This window comes from Heptranchias perlo, chromosome 12 (genome assembly GCF_035084215.1).
Source record: "Heptranchias perlo isolate sHepPer1 chromosome 12, sHepPer1.hap1, whole genome shotgun sequence".
Classification (NCBI taxonomy): domain Eukaryota; kingdom Metazoa; phylum Chordata; class Chondrichthyes; order Hexanchiformes; family Hexanchidae; genus Heptranchias; species Heptranchias perlo.
In genome coordinates, this window is record NC_090336.1 from 16,497,575 (window position 1) to 16,519,161 (window position 21,587).

The window sequence follows — 21,587 nt, forward strand, 5'->3', positions numbered from 1 at the left end:
TACTGGAGTGAGAGTGAGTAATCAATATCACATGGCACTGATACTGGAGTGAGACTGGGTAATCAGTATCACATGGTGCCGATACTGGAGTGAGACTGGGTAATCAGTATCACATGGTGCCGATACTGAAGTGAGACTGGGTAATCAATATCACATGGCACTGATACTGGAGTGAGACTGAATAATCAGTATCACATGGTGCCGATACTGGAGTGAGACTGGGTAATAAATATCACATGGCACTGATACTGGAGTGAGACTGAGTAATCAATATCACATGGTATGGGTACTGGAATGAGACTGAGTAATCAATATCACATGGCACCGATACTGGAGTGAGACTGAGTAATCAATATCACATGGCACTGATACTGGAGTGAGACTGAGTAATCAGTATCACATGGTATGGGTACTGGAATGTGACTGAGTGATCAATATCACATGGCACCGATACTGGAGTGAGACTGAGTAATCAATATCACATGGTGCCGATACTGGAGTGAGACTGGCTAATCAATATCACATGGCACCGATACTGGAGTGAGACTGAGTAATCAATATCACATGGTGCCGAAACTGGAGTGAGACTGAGTAATCAATATCACATGGTGCCGATACTGAAGTGAGACTGGGTAATCAATATCACATGGCACCGATACTGAAGTGAGACTGAGTAATCAATATCACATGGCACGGATACTGGAGTGAGACTGAGTAATCAATATCACATGGCACGGATACCGGAGTGAGACTGAATAATCAGTATCACATGGTGCCGATACTGGAGTGAGACTGGGTAATCTATATCACATGGCACCGATACTGAAGTGAGACTGAGTAATCAATATCACATGGCACTGATACTGGAGTGAGACTGAGTAATCAATATCACATGGCACCGATACTGGAGTGAGACTGAGTAATCAGTATCACATGGTATGGGTACTGGAATGTGACTGAGTAATCAATATCACATGGTATGGGTACTGGAATGTGACTGAGTAATCAATATCACATGGCACTGATACTGGAGTGAGACTGGGTAATCAGTATCACATGGTGCCGATACTGGAGTGAGACTGGGTAATCAATATCACATGGCACTGATACTGGAGTGAGACTGAGTAATCAATATCACATGGCACCGATACTGGAGTGAGCCTGAGTAATCAATATCACATGGCGCCGATACTGGAGTGAGACTGAGTAATCAATATCACATGGCACCGATACTGGAGTGAGACTGAGTAATCAATATCACATGGCACTGATACTGGAGTGAGACTGGGTAATCAATATCACATGGCACCGATACTGGAGTGAGACTGAGTAATCAGTATCACATGGTATGGGTACTGGAATGTGACTGAGTAATCAATATCACATGGTATGGGTACTGGAATGTGACTGAGTAATCAATATCACATGGCACTGATACTGGAGTGAGACTGGGTAATCAGTATCACATGGTGCCGATACTGGAGTGAGACTGGCTGATCAATATCACATGGCACCGATACTGGAGTGAGACTGAGTAATCAATATCACATGGTGCCGAAACTGGAGTGAGACTGAGTAATCAATATCACATGGTGCCGATACTGAAGTGAGACTGAGTAATCAATATCACATGGCACGGATACTGGAGTGAGACTGAGTAATCAATATCACATGGCACGGATACCGGAGTGAGACTGAATAATCAGTATCACATGGTGCCGATACTGGAGTGAGACTGGGTAATCTATATCACATGGCACCGATACTGAAGTGAGACTGAGTAATCAATATCACATGGCACTGATACTGGAGTGAGACTGAGTAATCAATATCACATGGCACCGATACTGGAGTGAGACTGAGTAATCAGTATCACATGGTATGGGTACTGGAATGTGACTGAGTAATCAATATCACATGGTATGGGTACTGGAATGTGACTGAGTAATCAATATCACATGGCACTGATACTGGAGTGAGACTGGGTAATCAGTATCACATGGTGCCGATACTGGAGTGAGACTGGGTAATCAATATCACATGGCACTGATACTGGAGTGAGACTGAGTAATCAATATCACATGGCACCGATACTGGAGTGAGCCTGAGTAATCAATATCACATGGCGCCGATACTGGAGTGAGACTGAGTAATCAATATCACATGGCACCGATACTGGAGTGAGACTGAGTAATCAATATCACATGGCACTGATACTGGAGTGAGACTGGGTAATCAATATCACATGGCACCGATACTGGAGTGAGACTGAGTAATCAGTATCACATGGTATGGGTACTGGAATGTGACTGAGTAATCAATATCACATGGTATGGGTACTGGAATGTGACTGAGTAATCAATATCACATAGCACTGATACTGGAGTGAGACTGGGTAATCAGTATCACATGGTGCCGATACTGGAGTGAGACTGGGTAATCAATATCACATGGCACTGATACTGGAGTGAGACTGAGTAATCAATATCACATGGCACCGATACTGGAGTGAGCCTGAGTAATCAATATCACATGGCGCCGATACTGGAGTGAGACTGAGTAATCAATATCACATGGCACCGATACTGGAGTGAGACTGAGTAATCAATATCACATGGCACTGATACTGGAGTGAGACTGGGTAATCAATATCACATGGCACCGATACTGGAGTGAGACTGAGTAATCAATATCACATGGTGCCGATACTGGAGTGAGACTAGGTAATCAATATCACATGTTGCCGATACTGGAGTGAGACTGGGTAATCAATATCACATGGCACTGATACTGGAGTGAGACTGGGTAATCAATATCACATGGTGCCAATACTGGAGTGAGACTGAGTAATCAATATCACATGGCACTGATACTGGAGTGAGACTGAGTAATCAATATCACATGGCACCGATACTGGAGTGAGACTGAGTAATCAATATCACATGGCACTGATACTGGAGTGAGACTGAGTAATCAATATCACATGGCACCGATACTGGAGTGAGACTGGGTAATCAATATCACATGGTATGGGTTCTGGAGTGAGACTGAGTAATCAATATCACATGGCACCGATACTGGAGTGAGACTGAGTAATCAATATCACATGGCACCGATACTGGAGTGAGACTGAGTAATCAATATCACATGGCACTGATACTGGAGTGAGACTGAGTGATCAATATCACATGGCACCGATACTGGAGTGAGACTGGGTAATCAATATCACATGGTATGGGTTCTGGAGTGAGACTGAGTAATCAATATCACATGGCACTGATACTGGAGTGAGACTGGGTAATCAATATCACATGGCACCGATACTGTAGTGAGACTGAGTAATCAATATCACATGGCACTGATACTGAAGTGAGACTGAGTAATCAATATCACATGGCACCGATACTGGAGTGAGACTGAGTAATCAATATCACATGGCACTGATACTGGAGTGAGACTGGGTAATCAATATCACATGGCACCGATACTGGAGTGAGGCTGGGTAATCAATATCACATGGCACCGATACTGGAGTGTGAGATTGATTGCACGGTCTTACTCCAGTACCTGTTCAGTGTGATGTGGATTATTTTACTTGTTTTCAAGTAAAATGTTTTGACAATTTGCCCGGAACCACGGTAATGAGAAACTATAAGCCAAGCTCAAACCTTAGCAGAACGTCTTCTTTAAGAGCATCAGTACGAGTCCTGCCCCACTTCAGTGAAATTAAATCTGAACAAAGACCTAGTTTAATCGGGAAATGGTCGTTGGGTATGTCACTGAAAGCCTGTTCATGTCTCAGTGCTGGCCTGATATGAAGATACTCGAGTGTCCACAGGGGTTTCCAGGTGCAGTGGAGAACCCACACCTAAACAAAGAGCCCGCTCTGTGATATCTGCAAGGCTTCAGCAGCAAGTGGTGACAGAGTAACTTTAACCAGGCTCTGACATCATTCAATGAAACCAGACGGATCCCAGGGGAGGAGGAGACAGAAGGGTGGTATGGGAGGGGGGGAATGATGAATCAGTTCAATGAATGCTCCTGCAGTGCCGAGGTGTAATTTAACTGTGCAACTGTACTATCTACACCACTGAGGGTTTTATTAGAACAGGAAATGTTATCAGGGTTTTGATACTGAGGAAATCACAAGCATTGTGGTTGAGTGTGAGTCTGTTTTATATACCTGTGTGTTTGCGTGCGTGTGTGTGCATGTGTCTATATGTTTGTCAGCTCCCTGGATACCTCTTATTTCCTTACCAGGTCTGTTATAAATACCATGTCAAAAATCATTCTGAGATTGTGAAAGGCGCTATATAAATGCAAATTCTTTCTTTCTTTACCCGAACATTATCTGATAGATCCCAAGGCCAGACAGGAGCCTGATAGAAGTGAAAGAACTGTGTTTATCTCAAGTTTAGAAAAGCTCATTTTGGGTAACCATGTTCAGTTTCTGTATTGGTATTTAGAGTGAGATATAAAATCATAGAATCATCGAAAGTTACGGCACAGAAAGAGACCACTTGGCCCATTGTGCCCGTGCTGGCCGAAAAAGAGCTATCCAGCTTAATCCCACTTTCCAGCACTTGGTCCGTAGCACTTCAGGTGCACATCCAAGTACTTTTTAAATGAGTTGAGGGTTTCTGCCTCTACCACCCTCTCAGGGCAGTGAGTTCCAGACCCCCACCACCCTCTGGGTGAAAAAAATTCACCTCAGCTCCCGTCTAATCCTTCTATCAATTATTTTAAATCTATGCCCCCTGACCACTGACCCCTCTGCTAAGGGAAATAGATCCTCCCTATCCACTCTATCTAGTCCTATCATAATTTTATGTACCTCAATTAAATCTCCCCTCAGCCTCCTTCGTTCCAAAGAAAACAACCCCAGCCTATCCAATCTTTTCTCATAGCTAAAATTCTCCAGTCCTGGCAACATCCTCGTAAATCTCCTCTGTACCATCTCTAGTACAATCACATCTTTCCTGTAATGTGGTGACCAGAACTGTACGCAGTACTCAAACTGTGGCCTCACCAATGTTTTATACAGTTCCAGCATAACCTCCGCTCTTATATTCTATGCCTCGGCTAATAAAGGAAAGTATCCCGTATGCCTTTTTAACCACCTTATCTACCTGTCCTGCTACCTTCAGATGTGTTTGATTCGAGACTCCACACCATTTACAGTGGTATCCAGATCAACATAATAGAGGTTGCTATGTTTGCACCACCATTTGGAGTGACTCTGGTTGGCTACACCTGGTACCAGTCTGAAATTACCAGTCTGAAATAGTAATGTCTACACAGGTATATGAAATGACTTTGGGAATTCTTTGTACCAGTCCAGGGTCTGCAGTATTTACACCAGCATATGGCAGTCATTTTGCACACAGTGAGATCCCATATACAGCAATCAGATGACTGATTTTTGGTAGTTAATTGTGGGTTGAATGTTGGCTGGAACACCAAGAGAACCCTTTCTTTTGAATAGTGCCATGAGATTTCCAATATCCTTCCAAATTGTCAAATTAAGTTTGTTTTAATGTTTCACCACAAGGAAAACACCTCTGACAAGACAACACTCCCTCAGTACTACACTAGAGTGTCAACCCAGATTATGTATTCAATTCCTGGCATGAGGCTTGAACCCATGATCTTCTAACTCAGAGACAAGAGCGCTTCTTCATCCAAGGTGTCAGCCTTGGCTCAGTTGGTAGCAGTCAGAGGTTGTGGGTTTAAGCCTCATTCCGGAGACTTGAGCACATAATCTAGCCCGACACTGTAATACAGTACTGAGGGAGTCCTGCACTGTTGGAGGTGCTGTCTTTTGATGAAACGTTAGAACATAAGCGATAGGAGCAGGAGTAGGCCATTCGGCCCTTCGAGCCTGCTCCGCCATGCAATGAGATCATGGCTGATGTGATTCTGGCCTCAACTCCACTTTCCCGCCTTTTCCCCATATCCTTTGACTCCCTTGCTGATCAAAAATTTGTCTGACTCAGCCTTGAATATATTCAATGACTCAGCCTTCACCGCTCTTTGGGGCAAAGAATTCCAAAGGCTCACAACCCTCTGAGAGAAGAAATTTGTCCTCATCTCCGTCTTAAATGGGCGACCCCTAATTCTGAGACTATGCCCCCTAGTTCTTGATTCCCCTATGAGGGGAAGCATTCTCTCAGCATTTACCCTGTCAAGCCCCCTCAGAATCTTACATGTTTCAATAAGATCTCCTCTCATTCTTCTAAACTCCAATGAGTATAGGCCCAACCTGCTCAATCTTTCCTCATAAGAAAACCCTTCCATACCTGGAATCAACCTAGTGAACCTTCTCTGAACCGCCTTCAATGCAAGTATATCCTTCCTTAAATAAGGGGACCAAAACTGTATGCAGTACTCTAGGTGTGGTCTCACCAGCACCCTGTACAGTTGTAGCATGACTTCCCTGCTTTTATATTCCATCCCCCTTGAAATAAAGGCCAATATTCCATTTGCCTTCCTAATTACCTGCTGCACCTGTATGCTAACTTTTTGTGTTTCATGTACGAGGACACCCAGATGCCTCTGTACTGCAGCATTTTGTAGTCTTTCTCCATTTATATATTTTGCTTTTTTATTCTTCCTACAAAGTGGATGACTTCACATTTTCCCACATTATACTCCATCTGCCAAATTTTTGCCCATTCGCTTAACCTATCAATATCCCTTTGCAGACACTTTGTGTCCTCCTCACAACTTACTTTTCCATCTATCTTTGTATCATCAGCAAATTTGGCCACAGTACACTCGCATCCTTCATCCAAGTCATTGATATATATTGTAAATAGTTGAGGCCCGAGCACTGATCCCTGCGGCACCCCACTAGTTGCAGATTGCCATCCTGAAAATGACCCCTTTATCCCGACTTTTTGTTTTCTATTAGTTAGCCAATCCTCAATCCATGCCAGTATATTACCCCCAGTACCATGAGCTCTTACCTTGTGCAGTAACCTTTTATGTGGCACCTTATCAAATGCCTTTTGGAAATCCAAATACACTACATTCACTGGTTCCCCTTTATCCACCCTGCTCGTTACTTCCTCTAAGAACTCTCATAAATTTGTCAGAGACGATTTCCCCTTCATAAAACCATGTTGACTCTCCTTGATTTTATTTTGAGTCCCTAAACGTCCTGCTACTACTTCCTTAATAATCGATTCTAGTGTTTTCCCAATGACAGATGTTAGGTTTTCCAATCCGCTGGGACATTTCCAGAATCTAGTGAATTTTGGAAGATTACAACCAATGCATCCACTATCTCTGTAGCCACTTAACTCAGACCCTCGGATGCAAGCCATGGGGTCCAGGGGACTTGTCAGCCTTTAGACCCATTACTTTACCTAGTACTTTTTCTCTAGTGATAGTGATTGTTTTTAGATCCTCCTTCCCCTTTACCCCTTGATTATCTACTATTATTGGAATGTTATTAGTGTCTTCTACTGTGAAGACAGATACAAAATATCTGTTCAATGCCTCTACCATTTCCTTGTTTTCCATTATTATTTCCCCGGTCTCATCCTCCAAAGGACCTATACTTACTTAAGCTACTCTCTTCCTTTTTATATACTTGTAAAAGTTCTTACTGTCAGTTTGTATATTTCTTGCTAGTTTACTCTCATAGCCTATTTTCTCCCTCTTTATTTTTTAGTCCTCCTTTGTTGGTTTCTAAAGTTTTCCTAATCTTCGGGCTTACCACTAATCTTTGCCATGTTGTATGCTTTTTCTTTTAACTTGATACCATCCTTAACTTCCTTAGTTAGCCATGGTTGGTACACCCGTCTCGTGGAATCTTTCCTCCTTACTGGGATATATTTTTGTTGAGAGTCCTAAAATATCTTTTTAAATGTCTGCCACTGCTTATCCACCATCATGCCATCTAATCTGTTTTCCCAGTCCACTTTAGCCAACTCTGTTCTCATGCCATTGTAACATTAAACAGAGGCCTAGTCTGCCCTCTCAGTTGGATTAAAAGATCCTATGGTACTATTCGAAGAAGAGCGGGGGAGTTCTCCTGATGCCTTGCTTAATATTTGTCCCTCAATCAACATAATTAAAACAGATTATCTGGTCATTTATCTCATTGCTGTTTGTGGGATCTTGCTGTGCGCAAATTGGCTGCTGGGTTTCCTACATAACAACAGTGACTACTCTTCAAAAATACTTCACTGGCTGTAAAGTGCTTCGGGACGTCAAGGTGTCGTGAAAGGTGCTAAATAAATGCAACTCCTTTCCCTTCCTTTTGACATTCTTGATTTTACTACTTCCTCTGAGCTCAGGCAGAGCTCCCACATTGTCTCTATTGCTAAAGCTGCCTCCAAGAAGCTTTACTTCTTCATGCCAAATAAATTATTTTTCCCTCAAAAACCCATAGCTCTCTGTAAAGCTCAGGTTTGAATCCTGCTCCCTTATTTAGAATATTTATCCCTCAGCCAACGTCAGTAAAACAGATTATCTGGTCATTATCTCATTGCTGTTTGTGGGACCTTGCTATGAGAAAATCGACTGCCACGTTCTCCTACATTACAACAGTGACTACACTTCAAAAAGTACTTCATTGGCTGTAAAGTGCTTTGGGACATCTTGAGATCACGAAATGCACTATTTAAATGCAAGTTCTTTCCTTTTATTAATAATTTTTTTTTCAGCAATGCTAACACTGTTTTCCTTTCGGTAGCTGGCAATGTCGTTCCGATGTTAGGACGGTGGGGGTGGGGGGGTGGGGGGCAGGGGCGGAGGTCCCCGAGAATGCCTCAATATTTGCAGGGGCTCTCTCGCACAGTTTGAAAACTATTCGTTCAGAAGTGCCTGGTGCCATTTAATGGAGGCGGGGTACAGAGCTTCATTGCCATCTGAGCTCTGGAATGGGTCTCATTCACTGGCACAAACTTGGCAGTGTAAACGCAGCATTTGCTTTTGTTTTGTTTGCCCAGTAAATAAACTATTCAATGTGCAGATTCCGACAGAATATTTCAACTTCCACTATTTGTCTGTGCCTTTGAAAAACAGGACATAACGGAGTCTGCAGGTGCGGTGACAATGGCCAATAAAGTGTTTTGTTGCGAATAAAAATGGATACTTTCAGAGTTAGTTTACTGGAGGAAATTCTCACTGGTATTAACCTAACAACCATGACCTAGAAACCCAAGGACATTAATTCGGTGATGTGTGCTTAGTCAGTTTTGCCTGTCCTGCAATGTTGGATGCTAAGTCTCTAGCAATGAGTGGAGTTGAGCAAAATTCCCATTTCAGGCACTCCACACGAGGAGGGCAGGTAACAGCAAGTTAGATCCCTAACCATACACATATTTTTTTTGTTGCTTTAGAGGCAAGTTTCAAGCTGCTGCCTATTGCCCTTGACCTACAATGACCTATTCCTCTTGCGAAATGTACAATGAATCATCCATTAATGGCCCACAGTCACCTACCTAACGTTGCTGGATGTAATACAAGGTGAGAATAAGGGCATAACAAACACTGCCAACTATGTTTGTCGTACTAAACAAAAATGAGGTGTTGGCCATCTTACTTCAGATACTTCCTTTTCAAAATTTAGGTTTTGATTAGATGTCAACTATAGTTTATTCTTTAGTTTAATTTTGCAGAATATTCTGCTGCAAAGTGAGACTTATCAGCATCTTCGGTTGGGCAAATGAATTGGTAGGGCACTAGGGCCCTGTGGAAGACTGATTATGAAGCTCCTGTACAAACAGGATGGAGTCCACCTCCAAGGGAATGGAGGTCAGGACCTGGAGCCATCTATAGTGTAAAGGAAAGTGCTGGTAAAGTATGAAATGGCTGGAAATCAGCAACCCAGCCAAGACCGTGGAGAGAGTGATGTGAGGTGAGGGTACGTGACAGGATGGGTAATCGTTGAAATTTGAGAGCACAGCAACAAGTGCATGCAGAAGAATTATGGGGTGAGAGAAACAGGGAGTAGAGAGCAGTTTGGGCAAGGCAGGCAAAGATTGAGGCCAGGGTTCAGGTGGCAAAGGGTGAGAAGGGTAACCTGCATTTATACAGTGCCTTTCATGACCTCAGGATATTTCAAAGCACTTTACTTTTGAAGTGCGGTCACTGTTATAGGAAAATGCAGACATTCTGTTTTACTGATGTTGGTTGAGGGAATTAAAGTTTGCCAGGACACCGGGAAAACTCCACTGCTCTTCTTTAAATAGGATCATGGAAACTTTTGTGTGCACTTGGGAGATCAGATGGGACTTTAGTTTAACATCTCCTCCAAAAGACAGTGCACCACTGCCTCAGTACTGCACTAATGTAAGGAATCTTACAACACCAGGTTACAGTCCAACAGTTTTATTTGAAAATCACAAGCTTTCGGAGATTCGGAGCATCGTGTGGTTGTCCGTAACCCCACCAGCAGAAAAAAAAGTTATCTGTTTTTAATACAACTGGACATTCTCTCTCTCTCTCTCTGCCTTTCGGGTCTCTTTCTCTCTTTGTCTGTGTAATTTGACCCATTGTGTATTCAGTATACTGGGACCTACTGTTTTCCGTGGCTAACCTGTCTGAACACCAACGACACCTTTGATTGGTGTGATGGTGTCTCAGCCTAATATAAGATATGCGATTTGAGAACCTTTCACTCACTCACCTGACAAAGGAGATAATCTCCGAAAGCTTGTGATTTTCAAATAAAACTGTTGGATTATAACCTGGTGTTGTAAGACTCCTTACATTTGTCCACCCTAGTCCATCACCGGCATCTCCACATCATCAGTACTGCACTGTAAGTGACAGCCTGGATTCTGAAGTGAGGCTTGAACCATAATTGTAAGCAGGAAACCTACAATACACAATTATAAGTAAGGAGCAGACAGGGGATTCAAAGAAAAGCCTGAGGAATAGGGCTGTTTAGCAGAGATTGTTAAGTAAAGGCATTATTGGAAAGAGATGATTTGTTAAAGGTAAAGTAGTAAATATAGTGGATGGGGAGGCGGGGGGTGCGGGGGGTGCAGGGGGGCGGGGGGCGGGGGGCGGAGGGGTGCGAGGGGCGCAGGGGTGCGAGGTGACATTGAACCAGACTGAACAAGATAGAATGCATGCAGAAAATGCAAATCTAAAACATCTGTTGGAAAATGAAAAATACCAATGGGGTTCATTTTAACCAAACCCGCCTGGTGGGAACAGGGTGGGTCCGGGTCAGACTCCTGTTTATCTCTCAAACTAATTTTACTCTCCATTCAAGTCAATGGGTGTAAAACCGGCGTTACACCTGATCCTAACAACAACTTGCATTTATATAGCACCTTTAACATAGTAAAACATCCCAAGGCGCTTCACAGGAGCGTTATCAAACAAAATCTGACACCGAGCCACATGATGAGATATTAGGACAGGTGACCAAAAGCTTGGTCAAAGAGGTAGGTTTTAAGGATCGACTTAAAGGAGGAGAGAGAGGTAGAGAGGCGGAGAGGTTTAGGGAGGGAATTCCAGAGCTAAGGCCCGAGGCAGCTGAAGGCACGGCCGCCAATGGTGGAGTAATTAAAATCGGGGATGCGCAAGAGGCAAGAGTTGGAGGAGTGCCACGATCTCGGAGGGTTGGAGGAGGTTACAGAGATAGGGAGGGGTGAATTAGGTCAAAATTACCCCATAGGAATGAACTTTTCCATGAATGTACTATAGTGAAATGTACTCTACTTGAGCTAAGGCTGTGCACCACATTGTATCTGCATGGATTTACAAATCTTTATTATTTTGTTTTCACAAATAAATATCCGTTGAGTGTTCATGTACTTAATTTAACTTTAACCGGAAGTATCTCTCTCGTACGTTATTCGTGATGTAAAGGGTATTCTGTTACCATGCTAGGAGCTGTGCTCTTATGCTATTTAAAGCAAGTGGGACAAAATGAAGTTACTTCACGCACTGAGCTGTAATGACGTATTTGGCAACCTGAAAAATGACCAACAGCTTCAAAACAAGAGACACAGCCCCCCGGAAAAGCTGACCAACTCAAGAACAGTCCTGATTATCATCCTATCACATGTGAAAACAATTAGTTGCGTGGCCTTGTAACTTAAGCTGTAGCTATATGCAGCATTCCTTCACTTGTATTGGAGGAGAGAAAACATAAGCACATAAAAACCTGAAGGGGGTTATCCAAATGTGAAAGGCACAAAATCAGTGGTGCATTTCGAGGGGAGTCCAGGGCATGTTTGGAACTCTTACCTTAAAAAAAATGATGTATTCTAGTTCATTTTAGACTCTTTTACACTTCAGAATTGATAGATTTTAAATGAATTTTATTAGATTTTGATTGTTTTTTAGGTTTATAATCTAAGAGGCATTTGGATTTTCAACAGGTCAGCCAGACTGTCACACTCCCATTCCACCTCACTGAGGCACTATACTTCTCCAGACCTAAATCACAGAGGCACCGTACCCCATCCAACTCCTCACTCTTTCAGGCCCATTAATGAGGTGTCAGTTTTACAAAGCCGTTAGTCAACTTTTTGCTGGTATTCCAGTTTGCCGTGTTTGTTCCTGTTCTCGTGAAGATGCCGGAACTACTTCCAGTAGCAGAAGGACACTGGTAGGAGTGACATTGATGGGAGTGGGTCTTGGTCCAAGTTAACCTTTGTCTGAGAATGCAGGCAGGAGGACTGGGCCCCCAAAATGTCCATGTCAAATGTGGTTGGTTAGCGTATAGGACATGAACTCATCAACAATTCCAAGTCAGAGCAGCTTCAAATTCAAAACTATTTATGGTGGAAAGCTGGATTTGTTTTTTTTTTAAAAACAGATCCATACTCAGAACAAATGTAAATCTGGGCTCCACCTGATCCAGGCAGAGTGGGAGGAAGCAAGGGAAGGAGGTATAAGAACATAAGTAAATTTAATCTTTGCTCGGTCTCAAATACAGTCGATAGCAGTATTCACCTTATACTGATGTAAGGAATCTTACAACACCAGGTTATAGTCCAACTGTTTTATTTGAAAATCACAAGCTTTCGGAGGCTTTCTCCTTCGTCAGGTGAGTGTGGGATTCCATGGAAGGTTACCGCATTTATAGTCAGAGAACAATACCTGGTGATTACAGATAATCTTTCCAACTGCCCGTTGTCAAGGCAATCAAAGTGTTCAGACAGGGAGATGTTACCTACAGGACCACCGAATATACAAACGGCCAGAACAAAAGACAGAGAGAGAGAAACATCCGAAAGGAAGAGAAAGACAGAGAATGACCCGTTGTATTAAAAACACCTTATACTGAGCTAGGAGTTAAATTGTGAATTTAACTACTTGGATATCAGAGAGATCCCAAGGGAGGTCAACTACCCCAAACTCTACTACGTCACCTTTCACATGAGGCCAACTATCTAGCACCATATCATACCACTGTTCAAAGGAAGGCAATTCTCCATAGCTACACTGTAGTGCTGCTTACAGTGAAGTTATTGCATGATCTCTTCCTTTGAACAGTGGCATGATATGATGCTAGACTAGGGTTGCCAAACCTCCAGGATTGTCCTGGAGTCTCCAGGATTTAAAGATTCATCTCCAGGACATTGCCATGAGCAATGGGTATTTTTCATTTTCTTTTATTAGTTATAAAAATATTGGAGGAGGATAAAAAAGGCTATTTAACTGGGTGGGGCGGTTGGAGGTCATGTGATGAAACCTCCACGAATACTGCCAACCAGAGTTGGCAATCCTATGCTAGACAGGCCAACTGCTCCACCATACTACATGAGGGTGGACTGTCCATCGCTACACTATACCACTGCCCATTGCTACACCATTCTACATGGTGTCAACTGCACTATGATGCTGCCCACATGAACACCAACTACAACATCACACGTGAGTCAGGCTGCCCATCGATACACTATACTACTGACTCGCTACGCACTGTACATAAGAAGCCCATCGTCACGTCACATCACCATCCACGTTACACTGCACACCCTTGTCCCAGAGGTGAAATGACCTTCATATTATCCCACTGTACCAACCAGCCCCCAGGAATTTTTTTAAATTTTAATCCCTACAGTTACACAAATGGACATTAACAAGGCAATACTCAGTGAGAATGAATTGGTCTTTGATACATTAAGGGTTAGACAATTACATTCTCACAGGACAAACCAAAAGGGAACCCTATTAACTGGAAAAGGAAACTCTCCAGATAAGTGGTCTTCAATACCCTGAATCTCTGAATAGGTTATTCACGCAAAAAATAAAGGAGGAAGTAAAAAATACAATCATTCGAAATTTATCTTTTAATCTTTCACTGAACAAGGAAGTAGGTGCATATATTGAATAAAGCTTTACAAATATTCCATGTTTACTCGCACAATCGTAATCAGAAGATTTACAAGGGAGATTTAGCATCTAAACCAAGGCCATGCACTAACTGAGTGCCAGAACCCGGCACAGTGACTAACACAAGATCAACTCTCACAGACCTATCCACTACAAAGCCACCGTGTGGGCTTAGATTTTTATTTCATTTTTTTCAAATTCTCTGAAACGCCTCCGGAGCTGGTGGGCTGTGACTTCAAACCACAGACACAAAGGGCAGTCGGCCTGCTGAGAGCTGCAAGTGAAAAGAGATGGTCCTTGCACCATATTATCAGTCCCTCTGGTTATTAAGACCAGAGGCACACAGAGAGAGCAAGTGGCAATGAGCAGCCAGGGAGGCGGGTGGTATGAGAGAGAGAGAGAGAGAGATATGGAGAGCGAGGGAGAGGGATGGCATGAAAGAGAGAGATATGAAAAGAGAGCGAGTGATGGAGTGGGGTGGCATATGTGTGAGAGAGAAAGAGATATGGAAAGAGAGAGTGAGGGAGGGGGTGGCAAATGTGTGAGAAAGAGAGAGATTTATGGAAAGAGAGAGAGTGAGGGAGGGGGTGGCATATGACAGAGAGAGAGAGATATGGAAAGAGAGAGAGTGAGGGAGGGGGTGGCATATGAGAGAGAGAGAGAGATATGGAAAGAGAGAGTGAGGGAGGGGGTGGCAAATGTGTGAGAAAGAGAGAGATTTATGGAAAGAGAGAGAGTGAGGGAGGGGGTGGCATATGACAGAGAGAGAGAGAGATATGGAAAGAGAGAGAGTGAGGGAGGGGGTGGCATATGAGAGAGAGAGAGAGATATGGAAAGAGAGAGAGTGAGGGAGAGGGTGGCATATGAGAGAGAGAGAGAGATATGGAAAGAGAGAGACTGAGGGAGGGGGTGGCATATGACAGAGAGAGAGAGATATGGAAAGAGAGAGAGTGAGGGAGGGGGTGGCATATGAGAGAGAGAGAGAGATATGGAAAGAGAGAGAGTGAGGGAGGGGGTTGCATATGAGAGAGAGAGAGATTTATGGAAAGAGAGAGAGTGAGGGAGGGGGTTGCATATGAGAGAGAGAGAGAGATATGGAAAGAGAGAGAGTGAGGGAAGGGGTGGCAAATGAGAGAGAGAGAGAGATATGGAAAGAGAGAGAGTGAGGGAGGGGGTGGCAAATGAGAGAGAGAGAGAGATATGGAAAGAGAGTAACGAGTGAGACACAGGAAGAAAACAAGGTGAGCTCGAGGGCAAAAAGCCAAGTCCATTCATCTCCCACATTCAGAAATTATAGCTCCAACAGTTGATAATGATGCTTTTAAACAATGTAATGTGATAACAGAGGGCATGATCTATATCTATCACCTCTCATTTCCCAACGAAACCAATGATGACAGGATGTCTGCCGTTTTCTACACATTTCAAGTAATATTTTCTACAGTTCTTCTGCTTCAAAAAAAACTATGACATACGTTGTTTAGAAGCAGGGGCTGTAGTGATCAATGGTGTTCTCAAGTAGTTTATGCACCTTAAACTTTATGGTGCTTCCTGGAAATTGATTTGTGAAGAATCACACCAAATTGTGCCGGAACCATTAGGCTCCTGGCGGAGTTCCATGGAACTAAGTCCCACTTCTCTTCCGCGCATTGTGTTTTACAAGTCTCCTCCACACTCTGCGGCCTGTGATCTTTGCTGGGACTTTCCCCATTACACACTTCCTCTGTGATCTCTGTGGGCGGCACTAAGTCACTCTGTGTCTGTGTTTTTTTATTGGGCGGGTGAGGGGACCTTCAATTTAATTTTCACTGTTATTCGTATTTTTAAGATAATTGGCAAAAGAACTGGAGGGGGACGTGAAGAGAATTTTTTTTTTTAACGCAGCAAGCTCTTATGATTTGGAATGCACTGCCTGAAAGGGTGGTGGAAGCAGATTCAATAATAACTTTCAAAAGGAAATTGGATATATACTTGGAAAAATTTGCAGGCCATGGGGTAATTGGATTAATTGGATAGCTTTTTCGACAAACCGGGCATAGGCACGATGGGCCGAATAGCCTCCTTCTGTATGACTGTATGATTCCTCTGCTTCAGAGTTTCCTCCTATCATGTTCTGTTTGAGAAGATAGGTAAACTCCCTGGGGGAAACTTTAACCAAATCTGTCCGTCGGGAAACTGACGGGATTGGGTGCAAAGATGGTTTTACATCCCACCTGACATCAAGGCAGCATTTGACCGAGTGTGGCACAAGGAGCCCTGGTAAAATTGAAGTCAATGGGAATCAGGAGGAAAACTCTCCAGTGGCTGGAGTCATACCTAGCACAAACGAAGATGGTAGTGGTTGTTGGAGGCAAATCATCTCAGCCCCAGGACATTGCTGCAGGAGTTCCTCAGGGCAGTGTCCTAGACCCAACCATCTTCAGCTGCTTCATCAATGACCTTTCCTCCATCATAAGGTCAGAAATGGGGATGTTCACTGATGATTGCATAGTGTTCAGTTCCACTCGCAACCCCTCAGATAATGAAGCAGTCTGTGCCCGCATGCAGCAAGACCTGGACAACATCCAGGCTTGGGCTGATAAGTGGCAAGTAACATTCACATCAGACAAGTGCCAGGCAATGACCATCTCCAACAAGAGAGAGTCTAACCACCTCCCCTTGACATTCAACTGCATTACCATCGCTGAATCCCCCACCATCAACTGGATCAACCACATAAATACTGTGGCTACAAGAGCAGGTCAGAGGCTGGGTATTCTGTGGCGAGTGACTCACCTCCTGACTCCCCAAAGCCTTTCCACCATCTACAAGTCACAAGCCAGGAGTGAGATGGAATATTCTCCACTTGCCTGGGCGAGTGCAGCTCCAACAGCACTCAAGAAGCTCGACACCATCCAGGACAAAGCAGCCCGCTTTATTGACACCTCATCCACCACCCTAAACATTCACTCCCTTCACCACCGGCGCACCGTGGCTGCAGTGTGTACCATCTGCAGGATGTACCGCAGCAACTCGCCAAGGCTTCTTCGACAGCACCTCCCAAACCCGCGACCTCTACCACCTAGAAGGACAAGGGCAGCAGGTACATGGGAACAACACCACCTGCACGTTCCCCTCCAAGTCACACACCATCCTGATTTGGAAATATATCGCTGTTCTTTCATCGTCGCTGGGTCAAAATAATGGAACTCCCTTCCTAACAGCACCGTGGGAGAACCTTCACTGCAGCGGTTCAAGAAGGCAGCTCACCACCACCTTCCGAAGGGTAATTAGGGATGGGCAATAAATGCTGGCCTGGCCAGCGACGCCCACATCCCATGAACGAATTTTAAAACCCCCCACCCGATGTCAATGGAGAGTATTATTGAGCGGGGTGTAAAACCCAGCATTACACCTGGTCCCGTGGGTTTCCTGCCCTGCGGGTGAGGTTAAAATTTACCTACCCTGGCCTCTGTGGCCTCTTGCAACATTGCTGTGCAGCCTGCCACTGTCAAATGCACAAGCTGCCATGCTAGCGTTTTCCCCCCCACCGCTCCCCCTGTGATTTAGCACCTAGTCTCCCTGTTGAGATGGTAGCGATCACAGGCTCACCGTAGAGCCCATCGCAGTAATGGGTGAAAACAGGAAGGTACGGCAAACTACAGTTTGGACTCACACTAGTGCTATTGGCTGGTAATTCAGTATGACCTCAGCGTAGTCTGAAACAGGGGGAAAGCAGTAATAAAAAAGGAGAAGGGATACTTGGGGGAATTCCACTTAGTTTGGAATTCACCCATGAACAGTGCTGGCATCACAAAACTTTGACATTCTGAGAAATGGCGAGGAGGACAATATTGTGATTTTTTTTTCATGCCCTTGAACTGAGATTTCTGCAGAGCTGGAAGCCCCTCAGTCCTTATTTAAAATCTCAAGTCTTTGAAGATCACATCTGAAAATAATAATGTTATAGCACACAATGGTTTACTGAAACCCTGGGTTTACAGAAAGGTATTGAAATCCAAAGGTTTTCAAACTGCAAAGCAAATGACAGAACATCCAACAAAGGTTGTTTTTCTTCACTGTATTGCATGGAGCATGTCCACAATTAAAGAAAAAAGAGAACCAAAACTTTTTCATTTTGTTACACAATCCAAGTTCTGCACTGAACAACTGATACTCTGCATCGATTACAAGCCAGTTATCTCACTGGGGGGTTCACAAGCTGCTCTCCTCAAACTGGTAACCCACTATGGGGTATGGTTGCACAGTGCTGGGCTGCTCATCAGTACTTCACAGCCATCACCATACTTCAAAAGTAAGCTTAGACGGTCAGGACTGAATTTTACAGGCCTCCAGCAGGGCCTCGAACGAGGTGGGCAGTTTATTGGACGATCGGGTGCACTTTACTCGTGATTTTTCTGTCCACTGATTTCCATGGATGGACCGGAATATCATGAGCAGTACACCCGTGATTATCTGTTAAGCCGCCAGCTGCGTTTGAGGCTTCACTGGTGCCGTGGAGTTCTGGAATATTCCACCCTAAGTGTCAATTGTAGGGCTAACAATCTGGAGTGGCTTCCCACCCCCACCCCGCTCCCTACCTCGGGGTGCTGAAGCTAGTTATAGCATCGTCCCACCATCCCGGCCGAGATCAGCTAACTTAACCTAACACAGGTCAAAGGGTAAACCTGAGACCTGTCTAGAGTGTTTGATCCAGTATGAGTGCAGGCGGAGGGTTTCCTGATCAGCTGAATCCCAAGCTAGGATTATAGCCTTGTAATGACTCTTACATATCTGTTATTCATCGTAATATACTTTCTGCTCTCCCGTGGCATTGCTTAGGAGCGAGGCAGAGAATATCGGGGGATTGGCACACATAGAACCATATTGCACCGAGCAGCCAATCTCTTCAGAAGGAGGAGGGAGGAGAGAAGATGAAAAATCCCTGAGCATTGTCGAATCTCGCTCAGGCTACAATGTCATTCAAACAGTTCACTTTCCCCAGTAAAATTAACTGTTCTTGTACAGATATTATAGGTTTCTAATTTCATGTTTCATCATTTCAGAATGCAGAGGACACTGGGGTATGTGCATCAAGCAAACGCAGTGAAGGATTTTTTTTTGTAATCAGTGTTAGATAATCAAATTCCTTTATTCTTTATCCAGGCGACGCAAACAGCTGCGGCTGAAAGTGCGGGGACCTGGTTCTTGGGCCACCAATAATGTCCCTCTGACCCGGCCACTAGGAAAGGCAAGAAAGCAGAAGTGACCTTTCTTCATTTATCTGCCCTCCTATGGGGAGCCATGTGCTGTCTATTCAGAGCCAAACTACACATTAATAAGGCCGAGCTTTGGAAATCAGCAATAGAGGACAATTGAACGTGCAACCTCACTGTCACAGCAGTGCTTCAGCACCCTGCTAAACCCCTTACAAAGTTAAAAGCAAGATGGTTGCTGTACACTTGTCAAATCCGTTAGAAAGGTGAAGGTGCTGTAAAATTGCAAATTCTGTTCATTGTCAAGATATTAACAAGATATGTAAGAACTCAAACATCCAGATGTGTGTTTACAACCTCATGAAGTGCCTACTGAAGAGCAGTCTTACCTTCTCTTCTACTCTATTAAGTCTAGCCCCAATTGTGTTCTTCCCCTTGTCTTGGCTCTTTTCTGCAAACATACCATGAGAAGAAGAATTATTTGTTGCTGTTTATTTTAAACAATTTCACAAAAAGTGGCTACGATACATTTGGATAAATATTTTTGCAACTGATAAGAACAAATTGCATCACAAACCTTCTGTAACTGCAAAGCTCGTTAAAGTATCAAGTTCACATATCAAAATTATTTTCTTCCCACCAAAGGGTCCCTGCTGCAAACTAGATTGGTTTTCAGGCTGGAATGGGCTGTTAAGTCTTAAGACTTTACAACTGATGTGTAAGTTTAACCCTTTTAAAAGGAATGCTCCAGGTAGGATGTAAAACCACCTTCTCACCCATGAGAGATAAGGTAAGTCTGCAGCCATTTTGTTTGGGCCAAGTCAGATAAGGTCAAACTAATAATAATAAATACTGTCCAATTACGTGCAACACAAAGCATGCAAGGAGTAAAAATGCATTTCAGTGACTTGGCTGAACTTTTGTTTTATGGGGGAAATTTTTTTGTGCACCACTGACAGGGAAAAGGTGGCAGTGCTGGGGAATGGTGCACTTTCCATTTTTTTTTGCACCCAGTGTCAATACAAGGACTAAAGGGTCAGGTACAGCATGAGGTTTATGCAGAGTGAAGCTTCCTCTACACTGCTACAACCTCAGAGCGACTACTGCCGACTGCTTTTGTGGAATATTTCCAAAGCGGCTTTCCTTGTGGCCTAGCTGAATGAGACTGACAATTTAATGCCAATAAATGTTGGACTCTGTATGGATCTGTATTACTGACTCGTGCATAAAACTTCACATAATTTGGGCAGGCACTTCACTGCCCAAACTCACCTCACTTAACAATTCTTTCCCCAATCAGTCTGGGTTGGATTCAATCCCAAATCCATACCGAAGATCGGAGCTTTCTTCATTGCTTTTTTTTTCCCCCCAACTTTCCTCCCTCCCCTCCTCCTCTTCCTCGTCTCCTGAAAGAATCAACTCCTTGCTGAAGTATGGTTCCACAGGTGCTGGGAACCTTCTGATACCTCACCCAAGTAGCCAAGCGTCACGTGTAAGGCCAGGCAGTGAGTGTTGACATGCTATTCGACTGTGGGGCATCACAGCCGAGCATGACCCTGTCCTCTTCCAATGTCCAAACACTTCTACTTCCAACAGGGTTCGCTGGATCATGAACAGGATTGCTTGCTGGTTTTTCTCTCTTCAATATAAAACTAAATGCAGCACTCCTACCCACCTTCCACTTAAATTTCCTTACAGACGCCCCACATCCAGCCTCTTAACACTATCACCTCTAGAGGCCTTGCCACATCCGAGGTTTCCAACTTGGAAAAAACCAATTGCAATCGCTTCCTTGTTTCTCTCAATATCCCACTTCAAACCCCATTACAATCACCCTTGACCCCTGGAAGAAAGTAATCCCCATCTGACTTTCCAGCCGGATCTGGAGTGGAGAAGCATTAGCACCCTGTTTACACCTAGCGGAGTCATTACAAATCTCCCCCAATTACTCCAAAGTTATCCTTGCTGGTCTATGAGTTCCACTCTTCACAAATTGCAACCCGTCCAAAACTCTGTTGTCTGCATTCTAACCTACACTAAGCCACGTTTCCTTACCATCCCTGTGTGCTCCACTCT

General features: G+C 43.9%; 1 protein-coding gene across 5 annotated transcripts in view; it reads right to left on the reverse strand.

Annotated features, from left to right (window-relative positions):
* Positions 1-21,587, reverse strand: part of LOC137327844 (potassium voltage-gated channel subfamily KQT member 1) — a 699,654-nt gene that overhangs the window by 190,466 nt on the left and 487,601 nt on the right. For all 5 annotated transcript variants that reach the window (XM_067993703.1, XM_067993699.1, XM_067993701.1 and 2 more), the window contains one exon: positions 19,901-19,962. In XM_067993703.1, the coding sequence (XP_067849804.1) occupies positions 19,901-19,962 (62 nt within the window). The remainder of the gene's footprint in view (positions 1-19,900; positions 19,963-21,587) is intronic.